The sequence below is a fragment of the Astatotilapia calliptera genome, chromosome 2 (assembly GCF_964374335.1).
Source record: "Astatotilapia calliptera chromosome 2, fAstCal68.1, whole genome shotgun sequence".
In the NCBI taxonomy this organism is placed as follows: domain Eukaryota; kingdom Metazoa; phylum Chordata; class Actinopteri; order Cichliformes; family Cichlidae; genus Astatotilapia; species Astatotilapia calliptera.
The window spans coordinates 8,204,887-8,220,902 of NC_137423.1; the positions used below are offsets into that span (position 1 = coordinate 8,204,887).

Below are 16,016 nucleotides of genomic sequence, written 5' to 3' on the forward strand. Positions count from 1 at the left end.
GGCAATCCATTCTCTTTTTTTTTTTTTCTTTTTTTTTTTTTGCCTGTCCCGTTTGGCTCTTTTGCCATCAGAATTATTGTCTAAAGGCGAAGAAAGATGCCCAACGGATTTACTTTACCAAACTGACCATCCCAGCCTTGCCGTAATGGTCCATTTGATTCACCTTTTATTGTCTATTTTATTTTCACTTGCTGAATACAGGACAGGCTTGACTGGGGGAAAGAAAGAGGGAAAGAAAAACAGCTGAGAAGAGGGACGGGGGAGAAGGGCAAAAAACAAAAACCAACAGAATAAGCAGAGAGGGCATGAAGCAGGTATGGAGGAGATCAAAACTCCAGACATCCAGAGGCCCCCAGAACACAAGAGACCAAGGAAGACCAACAGAGGGGCAGCCGCGCCACTGTCCCAGAAAGAGCTGAGGAGAGTCCCAGATGAGGGGTCAGTCAGCAGCCGCGGAGCAGAAGCCAGGGGGGGGGGGTTGCAGTGACGCGCCCGTGAGCTCCGCCGGCAGCCAGCTGTGCCTGAGTGACCGAGCCCCAGGCCGAGAGGCCGGGGGCACCCCACCTCCGAAGTGGCCCGAGCGAGCCCCAGGCTCCAGGCCCCGATAAGCGGCCGCCAAGGAGTGAGCCGGTATGTACCTGGACACCCATCCCCGGACACAAAGAACCACCAACGCACCGATGTCTGAGGAAGTCCGCCACTGGCAGGGGAAGTGGTGGTAGGGGGAGATAGGCCTCCAAACCTTGGAGGGCCTGAGATGTCCCCAGAGAGTTGGCGTCTGATACCCAACCTGACATATAGACACAGACATACAGGCACACACAGATACAAACATCCATTCCCACCCTCATGCTCTCATATGCACTTACTCCACACTCAACCAACGTGGAGACAGACATAAAGAGACGCTGTACACACAATCACACTCCCCAAGCGTACTCTACGAACCGGGCCTAGGTGCCCTTGCCCCGGAGGGGGGAACTGCACCCAGACCCAGTTACCCTTTTCCCTGCGGTGGGGAGAAGCAGACCGCCCCGACTCCGCAGCAGCAGGGAGGCCCCACATTCCAGACCCCAGTCGGACGGCCAACTCCTCCTCCTAGCTCCCCGCTCCAGCAGGCCGCAGAGAACGGGGGTGAGAGAAGACTCCAAACCGCAATCCATTCTCCCTGCAGCACGGACAACACTGCCCATGAGGCTACATTCTTTAGGGCTGCCTGTAACATTCTGCCTATCCAGTCGTTAAGTCTGACGTCACTAGCCGTGTCTGGGCCTAAACTCCGCTGCAGGTCCATATATCAAACGATCACTATGGCATTACTGAGAGTTGAAAAACTGTCTAAAGTCTTTCATCTTTAATAAAATGATCAGCGTTCTGCTCTACCAGGTGTAACAATTGAGTTTAACATCCAGGCATCCATGAAAACAGAATTTATGACATTTAACGGAGTTAGAAGTTAGCAGGAAGCTATCTAAATACAATATAGCATGTCCTGACTGCGGGGTTTTGGAAACAAATTAAAACGTACAGCTCTGTTATCACTTCCAGCATAAATGAAGACAGAAAACTAAACAGCAGTGACGTTTGCAGGGTTACTGAAGTTTGGCTAGCTGGTATATAATGATGTGCTACGTGATCGCTAGCGACACAGCTATGTTAGCATAATATAAACAAGCTAACTTTATTTCCACTCAATAAAAGTTAACGTGAGTGTTCTCGGTGGTCAGGAACAAATGTAATCGCATGGCAGGATGCTGTAAAAGGACCAAACTTCAGCCAGGAGAACAACTGAGATAATCCATCCACAATACGAGGTTAGTTAGATCCTAAGGTTTTAAACACTGAGCTTAAGTAAATGATTAGCGGTAATAAAAGCAGAGGGAGGTTAACAGTGACACTGACTGTTTTAGGAGCTTTTTGAGATTAAATAGAAGAAAATACAAAACATTCGTTTTATTACATTCATTTGTCATGGTCTATGCACAGAAAGTCTTACTCTCATTATCCTCATTTTACAATCTTAAGTGTAGCTATTAGCTAATTTCAGGCATGCATACAAAATACATTTCCACAGCATATGAAAGGATTTTTAATGCGATTTTTGTTATTGTGCTTGGCTAATTTTGTGGCAAATCAACCTGATAAATAATACATTCGTAAAGTGCAATTGCCAAATAGTGCCTTTTCCAACAGCAGGGGACAGAAGCAGCATGCACCTGGTGATAGGCCGCCTCCCGCCAGATGGACTGTGAAATTTTCTTGTGATCAATTTAAACCTCAGCAAGAGGCTGCAACTACCAATTTCTCCTAGTCGTAAGGAGGTTGTTGTTAGTCTGAATTTCTTTAAACCTACATTCTCCATCCTATAGTTTTCCAGTCCTATAGAAGTCACAGGGGAAAATGTCTTTATGTCTTGACCTCTGTTAACCCACTTGCCTGCCATGTTTATGTCCTCAGTCACTCATTTGGATCATATTGAATGAATGGAAGAATTTTTAGATCTTTGTCATTGAGGAAGCAGTTTCGGACTCAGACCCGCTCCTCATGTTGCATCTAGGGTTTTTATAAACCTAACAAAAATCTTTTAAATGCTAATCTTGAGGCTTTGACAGTAGCTACATCCATTTTTTATACAGCAGAGGTAGAGTGGAGAGTCGTATACAAACAGGTGTAGTAGCTAACATGACTCGCTAATTTGCTGCCATAGAGACCTGACGTTTTATGGTAAGTGTTAAGTAGTGCAGATAATGCACCAGAGTGAAAGTCTCCAACTTAGTCAGCAATATGTTGCTAGTTTTTCCCAGACACTACCACACTATACAGGCTGTATGCCCTGTTTGGTAGAATGTTACCCGTTTTACAGGCTAGAGGTTAAAAGTATGAACTGCACAAAAGTGGGCTCACTTTATAATGTTGTCGGATGCACTTGGAAAAGTAGCCTCATCCTTCTAAATACATTAGCTCTTTAGACTAATGCACACGCATCACCCTCTTAACTATTTAAAAGCCCTTTTTTCTGTGAGTTTAACCAGACCAACATGTCTGGAAGAGGCTTCTTTGATCTTTATTTTTAGTCACATGGCCAAAAGCGTAACCGCACCACTCGGCTACATCCCGGGGGGGAGCCAGATCTCACCACTCCACCACAGACGGTTTGGATCAGACTCATCTCTGGGGGGGAATGAAAAGGCTTAGTCCAATTAATGGTTGAGATGCCCCCTTCAAGAGCAGCTGCACTACATGTAGCCACCACCACACCCAAAATGAGCCACATGCCAAAGTGTGGTGTCTCAGCGTGCTAAATATATCTGCAAATTGTGCTGTTCGTATCAATATACTCTTTTCTCTGATGTTGTGTTATGCAACAAGTAGCCTATAGCTGTAGAGAGCATTGTCAGCATTTGGCATCATTATGTGTCAGTGAATCGTCGTCTGTTCAGGTTATACCAGGGCAACATACGGGGGTGGACACAGTAAAAGCTACAGCACAGCAATAACAGCTACCCTTTCCTCCACAGTGTTTTGTTTCTGTTACACTAATTTATTTTTGTTTCACTTTTTAGAATGTAAGGCATTTGAGTTCCATGAAGTGCTACCCTCCCTCTCCCCAACAATGTTTAATTTAAAATTTATGCCAGATGTCTTGTGAGGTCTTTTTTTTTTAACTGAAGTTTCTTGAACATTTGAAAATGGAGTAGGGTGGGGGGTGTATTTCTTAAAAAAATGGAACCTAACTATTTAAAACAATGACAAACCACCAAAGTTCTCTACTTTTCCATGAAATTACAACAAAACAAAGACCAAAAAAGCCACATTTGTTTTAGGAGTTTTACAGTTTGACAGTTTAAATATTCACTGGAGTTTATAAGCATCATCTCAGTGGTCTGACTGTTCTTGAACAAGGAAATATAAGTCTAAAATTTATGTAAAGCATTCTTGGTTCTAGGTTTCGACCATAATGTTTCCCTCACAATGTGGACATATTGTACACATAGTTAACCATGCAAAGCCATTTCCATGTCATCTTTAACCTGCTTATTAATTATTGTATCTGAACCTCAGTGATGTATTTTTTTTACGCAACACACAAAAACGTTCTTTTATGTTGTTACTTATGTTATATGAAGACTAATTTTGTTAGTGAATGTACTGTAAGCATTCAAAAGATAGATGATGGCAAAAACAAATCATTTTTTCCACATTTTTATTGCCAGTCATTTACCTCTTATACAACATAGTGATGTCTGTAATGGGAAAACATTTAATCATTATTTATAACATTAAACACATAACATGTATCGCAACAACATGTAAGTCTGCTTTTAATGATGATTTTTATGTAAATTAAGTAAAAAATCAACAATGTAAAATAGTGTATGACTTCTTTTCTGGTCCTGAACTCCAAGTTCACTTAATATGTAAATGTTTAACAACAATTCAAGAAAAAAAAAAGTTATTCTAATACCAGCTGTATGTAATTTAATCACACAGAACAACAGCTATGCCGAAACAGAGAAGAAAAAAAATTAAGTAATTTTTACTTCCCCGCTAAATAGATAAAGTCCTAAAATCATCTATCTTATTATATGTCACAGTTCTAATTATTTGTGATGTTGGCTCTAGATAAATAAAAAAGGAAGTGAAATTGATGATCAGAGTTTACTTCTTAAAAAGCCATGCACCATGCAGTTTAAACATTGCCTGTATGTGTCCTTCCACAGTTAAAAGTTCAGTTAACTGATGACTGTAAATTGGCCGTAAGTCTACTTGGTTGTCTGTCTCCCTGTTAGCGCTATGATATTCTGCCAGCTTGTCAACTGTGATAGCTTGTAGGGCCCCAGTGACCAGAGTCAGGAAAGCAAATATGAATGTGGATAGATGGAAGATTTGGCTGATGGAAAATAAAATGCAGTGGACGAAATGTAAAAATACCTCTCACCACTGACTTCTTTTGTGGCCCTCAAGTCCAAAACTCTTGCCTTCCATTTGTAAATTAAATTGTAATTAATTTGTAATTTATTCATTTTGAAAATTTTAAAACAATAATGATAATAGTCTGAAAATGTCAATTATCTTAAATGCTATTAATTTACATTTTAAATTACATTTTGACTAAGATGTGACACAGAAAATATGCAGTATTTAGCCAAAATAAACAAGAATGTGTTTTTTCATATTAACCAGTCCAAAACTCTTTTTTTTTTTTTTATCAGTTCTGGGCAAAAACAAAACTCTTTGGAACAGATGAATATGGTAAGTTAAAATCATCAGGATTTGGCTTCAAAGACAATACTTAGGGTAATTAATTGCTCATTTTCTCCAATATTAGAAGCATTTTGTGTCAGAGTGATGCTGAAAAACTATTCCATGGATTTGTTACTTCCAGGCTGGATTATTGCTATTTTTCTTTACCCTACAAAATAAAGGACATAGAGGCTACTGTCATTGTGATTTGGTGCCATATAAATAAAACTGAATTGAAATGAACTTGTGTGGGTGTTTTTTATGATGACAGAGCCAAAAATCTGGAATATTGTCTATTAATAAACTTAAGAACCCCAGTCCAAACCTTTAGTTAACACTGTAAGTCATGTTGATCTTATTTCTCACAAATATAATTTTGTGCTGCGAAACAGCCATCGTCATTCCATGATCCTTTATCAGTTGAAACATATTCTCCACAGTCCTGGCTTTTGAAGTCATTAGGCTGCCCAGGCTGCCAGTATCTGATGAATAAGGTAAGAGAGAGAAATCATTTTCTCCACTTTGTCGCTATAAGAAACAAATTCACTCCTACATTGTGATTGTTTGGTGCCTCAGTCTGTCTTTTTAATTTAACTCTCATTTGCAAAAGTAGAAATAATACTGTGCACTTCTGCATTCATCCTTTCCTTACATTTCCTGTTGCTGAATTGTTGGATAGATATTAAAGTTTTTGGCAGAGTTCAGTTCAACAACAGAATACAAGACTGATCTTTGTACAGTCAAGTTGTACATAAAAGTTTGATAAATGAACCTTACATTTAGAAAATGTGTAAAGTTAGATCCTTTTTGTTCAGGTTTGTGTATTTAAACTCACTCTATGGTAATAGGGGTCCCATCCACCCAGGTCCAAACCCCCTCTGTAAGTGTGTCAGTGAGGCCAATCCAAGCATTTTGCCTCTCGCTCTTGTCCAGTAATTCGTTGACAAAAAGCTGTTAGAGTCGCACAAACAAAAGACTGATGACATTACTGTTAGGGGGTGATCTTGATCTAAATTGGAATATATAATAAATGGACTGGTACAGACAATTTCTACACATTTCAGTTTTGTAAAAAAAAATTTGAATGACCCGTAGAGCCACGATGACAGTCATTTGTCTTTGGGATAGAGACTCATGTCTCCAACAAGATGGATTATAACAGCATTAATGATCCTTTAATTTTTTGTTTTAGTTCCATCACCTAATGGAGTTCTTGCAACACTGCAGTCATCTTTAACTGTACATGCAAACCTTAGCAATCCAGTACAAAGATGGAAAAAATTCTTGCAATCATTGGCAACGTTTAGCGATTCTAATTCTGCCTTTGTTTATTACCTGTTCCTCAGCGCTGTCTATGACAAGTAGATCTGCACCTTCAGCGATGCAGGCTTTTCTGCTTTCTGTCCAGTTTTTCTTCAAGGTTGAGACAAAATAACAGCTTATGTCAAACCTTCTCCAGTGGGCCTGACAAGGAATGCCTGCAAATTCATCACATGGAAAAAATATCCAAAAGATGAAGAATACCACAATGGGGATAATTTTAGTAAATTTAAGCTGTAACATAGGAAGCATACCGCTTAGTTTAGTGGTCATCCTTTTGACTTTCGATTGTAACTCTTCTCTAGCTGTAGTCAAGCGACTGTAGTTGGTTTGTAATTGTTCCTTTTCCTTCCTCAAAGTATTATACCTGGTTTGAAGTTGCTCTTTGTCTTTCCGGAGGGTGTTATAGCTCTGGTCAGTTTGATGTTTGTTTCTATTCAGACTATTGTAGCTTCTTTGTAACTGGTCTTTCTCCCTCTTTAACACAGTGTAATTACCTTCTAGCTGGACTTCTTTTACTCTCAGTGCAGTAAAAAGAACGCTTAATGCATCCTTTTCTCTTTGGAGGTTATTGTAGCTGGTTTGTAGCTGCTCTGCAGTTGCTGTCAGATTATTGTGATTAGTCTGTAAGCCCTCAAGCTTCCTCTGCATGTGAGTGTAGTTTGTCTCGAATTGATCTCTCTCTTGTTTTAAGTTGATGAAATTTGTTTGTAGCCGGTCCTTCTCATTTTTCACATTGCTGAAATTGGCCTCCAGCTCATCTCGTTTAGTAATCAAATAACTGTAATAGTGCTGCAGCTCATCTTTGTCTTTTGTGAGGTTGCTCAGTATGATCTTTAACTGTCTAGTCTCCTTACTCAAAGCATCATAACTGATCTCCAGTCTGTCCCTCTCTGCAGTCAGGTTGTCATTATCATTTTGGAGTTTCTCCTTATTTTGAGTGAGTGTATTGTGATATGGCTGTGTTTGGTCTTCTGATTTAGGATGGATGATCTCATCTGTGAAATTTAAAAAATAAAAATAATATTTTGCCAGATTCAATTGATTATCATGAACTGGATGTAAAAGCAACAAAAAAGGGGTTTATTTTTATTGAATAAAACTAAACAACTTACAGAATATAAATTGACTTATGTTACTGCACAACAGGACAGCACACAGTAATCCGAGGCTCACAGTGACACCTCTGAGGATCTGGTTTCTTCTGCGAAAATTCACTGTTTTGTAAATAAGAAAACAGACATTTTTCAAATTAAACTACAAACAAATATATCATTAGACAAGTAAAATTGGTTAAAAAAGTCTTTAGAGACTTTAACTTAAGTTTTAGAATTTTTGAATCCATTTAAAAATCTTTAAAACATGCTTTACCGTGTAATTATGTATTACTGAGCATAGACCAGCATGATATTGGTCCTTTTATGAATTAAACAAGAAATTTATTATTCAATAAGGTGTTCGCAAACCAAAGGTGTCTTAAGCAATGAAATACACACACACAAAAGTGTGACGTTATTCAGTTTGAAATTTAAGCTGAAAAACAGGTTTGCATTTTATTTTGTCTACCCACTAGTTCTGTCTGCGGGTTTTGGGGGTGATACTGTACCTTGAGTGATGAGATTGCCGTCCATATATAATAAGGTGTCATCAATTTCCATTGTGTCCATTAATGTTCTGGATTTTTTTCTGTTCAGGTAAGACCTTTGTAGGTTTGGAAATGAAAAACAGTCCTTAAGTTTTCCAGAAGTGCTGATTTTACACTAAACTATACTAACATTCATAAACATTTTTTAATGTTCTAGAGAAAGTTCACATTCAATTATCTAAACATTAAATAGTTTTTAAACCTGCACTTACCTCGCACTTAGCTAAATACGCACAATAACAGTGAATTCAAAAAAGATTCTGCCACTGACCAATAAAAAATGAATGTTAACTCAGTATTATTTATTGTAGTGAAAAAGGGATGTCCCACATCATCAAGCACTTGACATAAACTGATTGGTTGAAAACGAAACTATGCAAAATCCACTGGATGTCTACATTCCCACATTCAAAGTACTTCCCACTCAGACTTAATAGAAATAGCTAAGGTTAAATACCACGAAGTAGTGACTGGGATTTTTTTCTCTTTGACTGACCTGATCGTTTTCAGACTTCCACCTTCTGTGATTTCTGTTCCCTTTTCCCACAGATTAAGTTCTCACAGAGGTTAAATAACTGAGAGTGTGAATGTGCTGAGAAACAAGAAATAAATAGAAATGGAAAACTGCTCACATATTCTGTCCACATTTCCCATCAATATTATGTGACAGAGACATATATACAGGAACTCAGGGCAAAGTTGTACATATTTGTAAGTAAGAGATCAAAGAAAACTGTATGGTAAATTCTGGATTAGCTTGCTAGGTTTTTTAGCTAGCTTGCTAGTATTACAGTAATAAGTAGATATTTTATTATATATACATAGTATTTTCCCTCTCCTAGTTTAACATTAGTACAGTGGCTAATTACACCTAAAAGTTAAGTTGGTTTACAAATTTAAAAACAAATTTTTTAAATCAAATTTGTGCTAGTTTAATTCTATCAAGCACAGAATTAAATCAAAAACCATTGTTTTAATAAATTCACATTTTAAAAATGTCATTTTAGTCAGAGAGCTTTGCATAAGTGTTGATTACCTTTACAGAAATTTTAAAAAATATTATTGTAATTACGTGTACTCAGCAGCAGTGGCAGCACAAACCTTACATTGGGTGGTCTATGTTCTGGACAAAGACCACTGATGCTGTGCCTGGAATCTGCTGCAGCCACTCTTCTAGTTTCAGGATTACAGCTCCTAATGCCTAATGGTCCTATTACCACTGGGACTACTTTGGACTTTACTTTCCACATCTGCACTATTTTCCATTACTCCTTCTTCCTGATGTTGCTTTCCACTTACATTACCACATCATCCTATCTTTGTAATGTATTTGTGGCTTGCGTGGGTGGAACTGCTGATTCTGGACTTGCAAGATTCTGTTTACTCACCTGCAAGATTTGCCTGCTTTGCTCCATGGAGATCACCGTTCACAGCCAGACTAAATTCTGCTTGTCTGTACGGTCAGCAGCCTGACTCTGGTAAACACCTCACTTAGGTTTCTTAGCTGCCCGTCACCACTACCTCCAAGCTAACCTAACAGCTTGTCAGAATCAGAAAAGCAGATGAATGAAAAACAGCCTTCAATACACCACTCAGCCACTACTAATATCTGGTTATGCCATTCATAGCAAACGCTGTTTAAAGGTGTCATAAACAATGTCTTAAGAGCTTTCCCTGCCTGTCTCATTCTCTATTTTTTATTCTTCTCTAAGGACCTCAAGGAGCACTCCATAAATGCACGGCAGATACTGTTAAGAATTTGGGGGAATTAACTGTTCGCGAAGGTTGAAAAATGTGAATTTCATTCTAAATCTGTCACATTTTTGGCAACATTGGTGAGAATTGGCAGGTGAAGACAGATCATTCCATGATTCCACATCAGATGAAACATATTGGTTTTGGAATTCATTGGGCTGTCCAGGCTGTACCAGTGCCTGATCAACAAGGTAAGAAAGAAACCATCTTCTCCTCTTTAAGAAAACCTTCTGACCTCTGATTGGTTTTGTAACTTTTGGTTTGTCTTTTTTCATTTAAGCTTTATTTGCAATAGTAGAAACAGTACGAGTTCTGCTATCATCCATCCCCATCACCACCTCTGCATGTTTTTAAATGCATCAAACAGGACATGAATTTTAATGCAGTGAAAGTCTCTGTGGATGCAGTTGTGTAAGCTCTGAATTTGAAAGTGTATTCAATCACTTCTAGATCTGGTTCAACAAGATTTCCTGTTGCTGAATTTTTGGATCAATATTAAATAGATTTAGGCAGTTTAGTTTTACACAAGGTCTCTATCATCAAAATATAAGACTGATCCTTTGTGTCCTTATTTTCCACCTTCAAGCAGTTTTAGTTTAGGATGAATCATGGTTAATTTTATGTTAATAAAGAATTGAAAAAATAAAAAATCATATGGAACAGTAAAGACAAGTTCTGTAAATTACACTCTATTATATTTAGGAAATCTGTAAAGTTATAGCAGCGGTGATGACATGAGAACCTTTTTGTTTGTATTTGTACAAAATACAAACAAATACAAAATTTAAACTTTTTCAATTCAAATGGTGACTGCGTCCCATTGACCACTGTAAGACTGTCAGTGAGGCCAGTCCAGGCATTTTGCCTTTGACACCTGTCCAGTAATCCACTGACAAACAGCTGTTAGAGTTGCACAAATAGAAGTCCAGTTGATATATTTACTAAGACTTATATAAAAATTGAAACATTTAACAGTGGGAGAAAGAGGGCACGGCAATTAGCCATTGTAGAAGGTCCTGAGTTTGGGACCAGGGCTCTTCGCTGTGGAGTTTGTATGTTCTCCCTGTTTTTGCACGTGTTCTCTGTGTACTCTGGCTTCCTTCTGCAATCAAGACACATGCAATTGTTGTGGTTAGAACTAGTGATTATAAATTGCCCATAGATTTGAATCTGAATGGTTGTCTGTCTCTCTGTTTTTAGTCTTGTGTCAGACTGGTGACCTGTTGAGGGTGTACCCTGCCTCTCTTGAGTCCAGCCATCAGGTCAGAAAGGGAACATGGCAGTTCAGGGGGGCAGCAAAGGGGAAACAACTCAACAGTAGACACAGAGTTGGATCTGGTCAGATGGTCAATGGCAGAGATGAACAGCCAGCGGCTCAGCCTCACAAGGGACTAGCTTGAAGGCCAGTGATGGATTCACTCATGAGGCCAAGGAGGCAGCCAGTGATGACTGACTGGGCACCTTAGGAAGCTTGAAGGAGAGTGATGGAAGTGAATGAGACCCTCTGGAGGTTCCAAAGGAAGCTGACTCTTAGTGGGCTAACGTTGGCTAAAGCCACAGGACACCTCTGGTTTGGCTAAAGGCTGGCATCGGGGCAGGTGACTGGACACTTCTGGTGGCTTGACGGGGGGATGACAACTGTAGTGGAGGCAGGACCCTCTCTGAAGACTGGCAACAAAGGAGATGGAACTCCTCTGGCTCAGGTCTCTCAGGTAGTGAGGGATTTATGGTGTCCAATTCTGCTGCTTCCTGCTATCCCAAATTCAGTGGTGTCAAAATGACTACAATAAACTTGAACTTAATGTTTGTATGTCTGATAACTTACACAATCTTTCTCCAAAAGATCTGAGCACAAAGAGAAAAAGATAAGGTTTCTTCAAAGGTAAGTGGAGAAATGCAATGCAGAAAAGACTGACGCATGCATGATCATCCACATGTAAAGCATACTGTATATACACACGCAGGATAGGAGAGAGACGAGGCAGAGAGTACAGAGAAATTGCAGGTTCACATAGCGAGGACAATGACAACATCCATTGTTTATTTATAGTCACTGTGTGGTACTGGAGCCTTTTTTTGATGTAGGATCATAAATGCCAGCACAAAATTTAACTACAATCGATCTAAAGTGAGTGACTTCCTCCTACACCAACTTGAGCACTTTAGCAAAAAAAGATATTTGTATTAAAATGCATACTGGTAATTAAACAGGAACAAAACTTTTTCTTTGTGACTTTTTTGACTTTGTGTTCTTATAAAATTCACAAGCAATACTTTGAAATTAGACTTAATTTGCATGCTTTTTGACCTCCTAGAGTTTTGAATTTCTTTCATTATCACAGCACATTTCTCATCCAAAGACCCTGATGCACAAGTTCTTACTGAACAAGTCCCAAGTTTAATCTGAGAACAATGTCAATGCTTCATTAAAAACAAGCCATTTGCAGGCGATCTGCATTCCTCAAAATTTTGTGCAGCTTCAGCCCAGATACAGCTCCAGTGGCAGCTGTTACAAACTGCTAGAAAAAAAGATTTGGAGAAACGTGACCACAAAAATAAAAAGTGCCATTTGTCAAAATTTTTAAAATGACAGAGACGGCTGTCAAGCTGACATGTGCCAGGAGTCCCAGCAGCTGATGTTTTGATTTTTCTCACTGCTGCATTAGACATTGTCGGGAAAAGACAGGCTGTCAGGCCAGCTGTGCTGTTTTTATGTATTGATCCCTCTCTCCATGTGGAACACTTAGCTCCGTCTCTTTACTGTTGTAGGAAACAGAGTGCTGAGTATTTCTCTGGCTCAGACTGAACTGATTGAACGCCTTCGCAGAAAAGCACTGAGTGCTGAATTAATACTTTGCTGAGGTTATCTTCAGGACTGTAGGTACATTCAGTAGATTGCGGATACATCACTTGCAATAACAAAATTATATGTATATTATAATCATAATATTCATATAATAACTTAAATGCTTCTTTTATAATTATCAGATGGATTATATGTAGTTTTTTCCTGTTTTATCCCATAAAAGAAGCTTTTATTTATTTTTTAAACTATTTTTCTTATTCCATTTACATTCTTTAAATTGTTTGGTAAGCTGCCCAAGTTTGCATTAATCTACACTGATCTGACAACCAGATGGATCTCATGAGGAAATGTCCCAATATGCCATCAGCTCCCACCCCATATGCAATCCCAAGACAAATCTGGGAAGTTAAAAGATGAATGAAGGCACAGGAAGGTTGGCAAAATTAGTTATGTTTAATCTTCCAGAATCTATTATTTCCAATCTCCAAAATCCAATTAAAACCGGCTGCTGGATTTGGTGGCTCTTTCCTTTGTGAACTCAACAATTAATTACCCTGAGCCTGATTCTGTCAGAAGTTTCTTCCTGTTAAGAAAAAGTTTTCACTCTCAACGAGAGTGATCAAATGATTTTCATAGGTAATGACTGTTGCTTTGAAGTGATGCCATATGAAGGCAGTTGTACTGCTCTGCATCTACTGCGGTCTGTAGATTCTGTAGTCAATAACAAAAATATTAATTGAATTTGTTCAAAATCATGACTGTTTATAAATGTTTAGATATTTCTATGGTGTTTGGAGGACCATCAACATATCAAGATATATCAACTAACACAAAATCAGAAATCCATGCCTTTAATCCATGCTGCACTATGAACCAACTCAAGAAAAAAAAGATTCATTACTTCAGCGATAAATTTTTACCTGGTCAAACTACACTCATATTTAAACTCCTTGTAAAGAATTTTGGCTAAGACAGCAAAATCGTTGATGCATTTAGATTACAAACAAATCAAAAACACCACCATGTACCAAAACACCCATAAAACACTGCCACATAAAAGCTCGGGGCCTATATGCTTGCAAACAGCAGCAGTGCAGCAGTCTGAAAGAGTAGGCAGCCAAGACCATATAGATCTTGGCAAACTGACAAATTAACTGTTCCCCATTGAGTGTGCTTTACAATCATTCATGATCATAATTCTTAATCATATCATTTACTCTACAAATTGAAATATTTTAACAGCCTCAATGAACTATAGCCTCGTGTCAGATCATTGCAGAACATTGCAAAAAAGAAATCAAAAGCAGAGCTTTTCTTATTGAAGAAGTCACTTGGATGAGTGACTAAACGTTTCTCCCACAAGAAACGCTACGTCCAGATGAACAGATTCAACTTTTGGAGAGCTTTTCTTATGTTATAATTTATACTCAAGGACAGGTTCTAATATACACTGACCGGTAGCATTAATGTTTAACAGCAAACACTCAGCCGTGATTGATGGGGATGAATATGCGGCTATTGTAGCAGTTGTTAATCATCCATCATTTTTAAAAATGTGCTTTATATGATTTAGCAGGTAAATCACAAAGCAAAAATAGAACATATGCATTTGGGAAAGTTAGATTAAACCTTAGCAACGAAAAGAGAAACATATTTTTAAAAGTATAACTTAAATGATTAATTGATTTTTAAAACAGTTGTGGTTGTGCTTGGCTCCAGGAAAAGATGTAAAAAATGAAATGAAAGTAATAAAACAGAAAAGGGATGTGAAATACGCCTATGATTCTTCCCAGCCTTTTTTCCCTACACGGAATTCTTTTTTTAGAGATAGAAAAATTTCTTTCATCTTATCTTTCTTAAAGGCTCATGTAAAACATCGTGCAAAAGCTTTGCATAAAGATTTTTATGAATGATCAGCCAAGGATACTGTAAGATTGTGCCTTTTTTGAAGTCAAGACATCACTAAGAATTTAGATGTGATCAATACTGTGAAAAACATCTTTATCTGTTTTATGTAATATTTTCTTGTGTTATGCAGCTGTGTGCAGATAAACTCTGTCAACCTTGGGTAGCCTCATCTGTAGTGTCACATGTATGATTTGGTTTAATCAAGTTTACATGTTTGATTTTTCTCATGTGAACTTGCTTAATTTCGACTTCCTTTTATTCGACGTTTCAATCGGGTAACTTTTGTCCTGAACCCTGATGGACTACATAGTACGTAGTAGGGACCAATCATTGTGCTTTAAAGCATAACCAGTAAAAGGCGAAAGAACTGTTGTCGACAGCAGTCACTGTACCCTCCAGTCAAACACCTCTAACTGTTTTTCAGTTACTTCAATATCTGAGTCAGAAGTTAATGAGATGGGCTTTGTTCTTCCAATCCTTTAACTTGGGGGTTGTCTCATTAAGAGAAAGAGAAAGAAAAACATAGTGGCAGATACATTGACACGTGGCCCTTGTATATAAGTTATGCCTAGCTACAGTTGCACATCTATTATATTCCAATATTTCTGCTTTTTGTATTTTTGAAGCCTATATTATGCTTTCCAAATAGTCCACTGGGGTCCGACGGTGTCTTAGTGATGTAAAGTTTGTTATCATTTGCTGACTGGAAGGTCCGTGCAGACCTGCCTGTTGTTTTGTGTCCAACTGGACTTGTCAGCAAAGAACTCTCACCAAATACTGGTCTAACTGGCAAACTTTAAACACACTTCAAAGTATAACATCAGCCAATGGGTCTCCAGCTGTTCATGCCCAAAACAGAGTATAATAAAGGTTTAAAAAATGCATCCACAGGATCCAACGTTGCCGGATCATTGAGACTGGGAAGTAGGGAAGTACTGGGATGTGTATTTTATGATACAAAGGATATTTGTTGTAAATGTAAATGTGATATTTATAAATAATATTGGGTTGAGAATGTTGATTACAAAAATTGGACTGTGTTCAGATTGAAAAATGATTTGCTTTGTATCTTTATGTTCTGGGTTATGAGGTGGGTCTCCGCTCTCAAGGAGAGGTGTGATCGTCCATTGGCCTCTAGATCCACATTTTGTGCCTTTTTATATCAGAGTTTTTTATTTGGAATAAAGTTTGGGTTGACTGCTCACCCACAAATATAGGCATCAACAGTCAGCCTCTCTCTTTTCAGGTCACTTTGACTGAACTTAATTTTTTAATTTACTTAAAGAGCACACGTCCACACATCTAAATGTTACACACATGACATTTAAACTGGTTACA

At 38.3% G+C, this 16,016-nt stretch overlaps 1 protein-coding gene across 1 annotated transcript; it reads right to left on the reverse strand.

Moving 5' to 3' along the window:
- Positions 1–4,187: 4,187 nt before the first annotated feature.
- LOC113028821 (uncharacterized) lies at positions 4,188–8,580 on the reverse strand. Its single transcript, XM_080305060.1, has 7 exons — positions 8,422–8,580; positions 8,171–8,265; positions 7,680–7,781; positions 6,819–7,562; positions 6,580–6,722; positions 6,080–6,195; positions 4,188–5,726 (listed from the first exon to the last, which is right to left on the reverse strand). Exons 2-7 carry the CDS (start codon positions 8,229–8,231, stop codon positions 5,600–5,602), a joined length of 1,293 nt encoding a protein of 430 aa, XP_080161186.1. The 5' UTR covers positions 8,232–8,265; positions 8,422–8,580; the 3' UTR covers positions 4,188–5,599.
- Between the last annotated feature and the right edge of the window lie 7,436 nt (positions 8,581–16,016).

Coding starts and splice junctions, on each gene's coding strand:
- LOC113028821 (XM_080305060.1), bottom strand. CDS start 8,231: ATGGACACAATGGAAATTGATGACACCTTATTATATATGGACGGCAAT. Junction 6,723..6,818: donor GATGACCACTAAACTAAGCG/GTATGCTTCCTA, acceptor ATGAATTTGCAG/GCATTCCTTGTCAGGCCCAC. Junction 6,196..6,579: donor TAGACAGCGCTGAGGAACAG/GTAATAAACAAA, acceptor CGACTCTAACAG/CTTTTTGTCAACGAATTACT.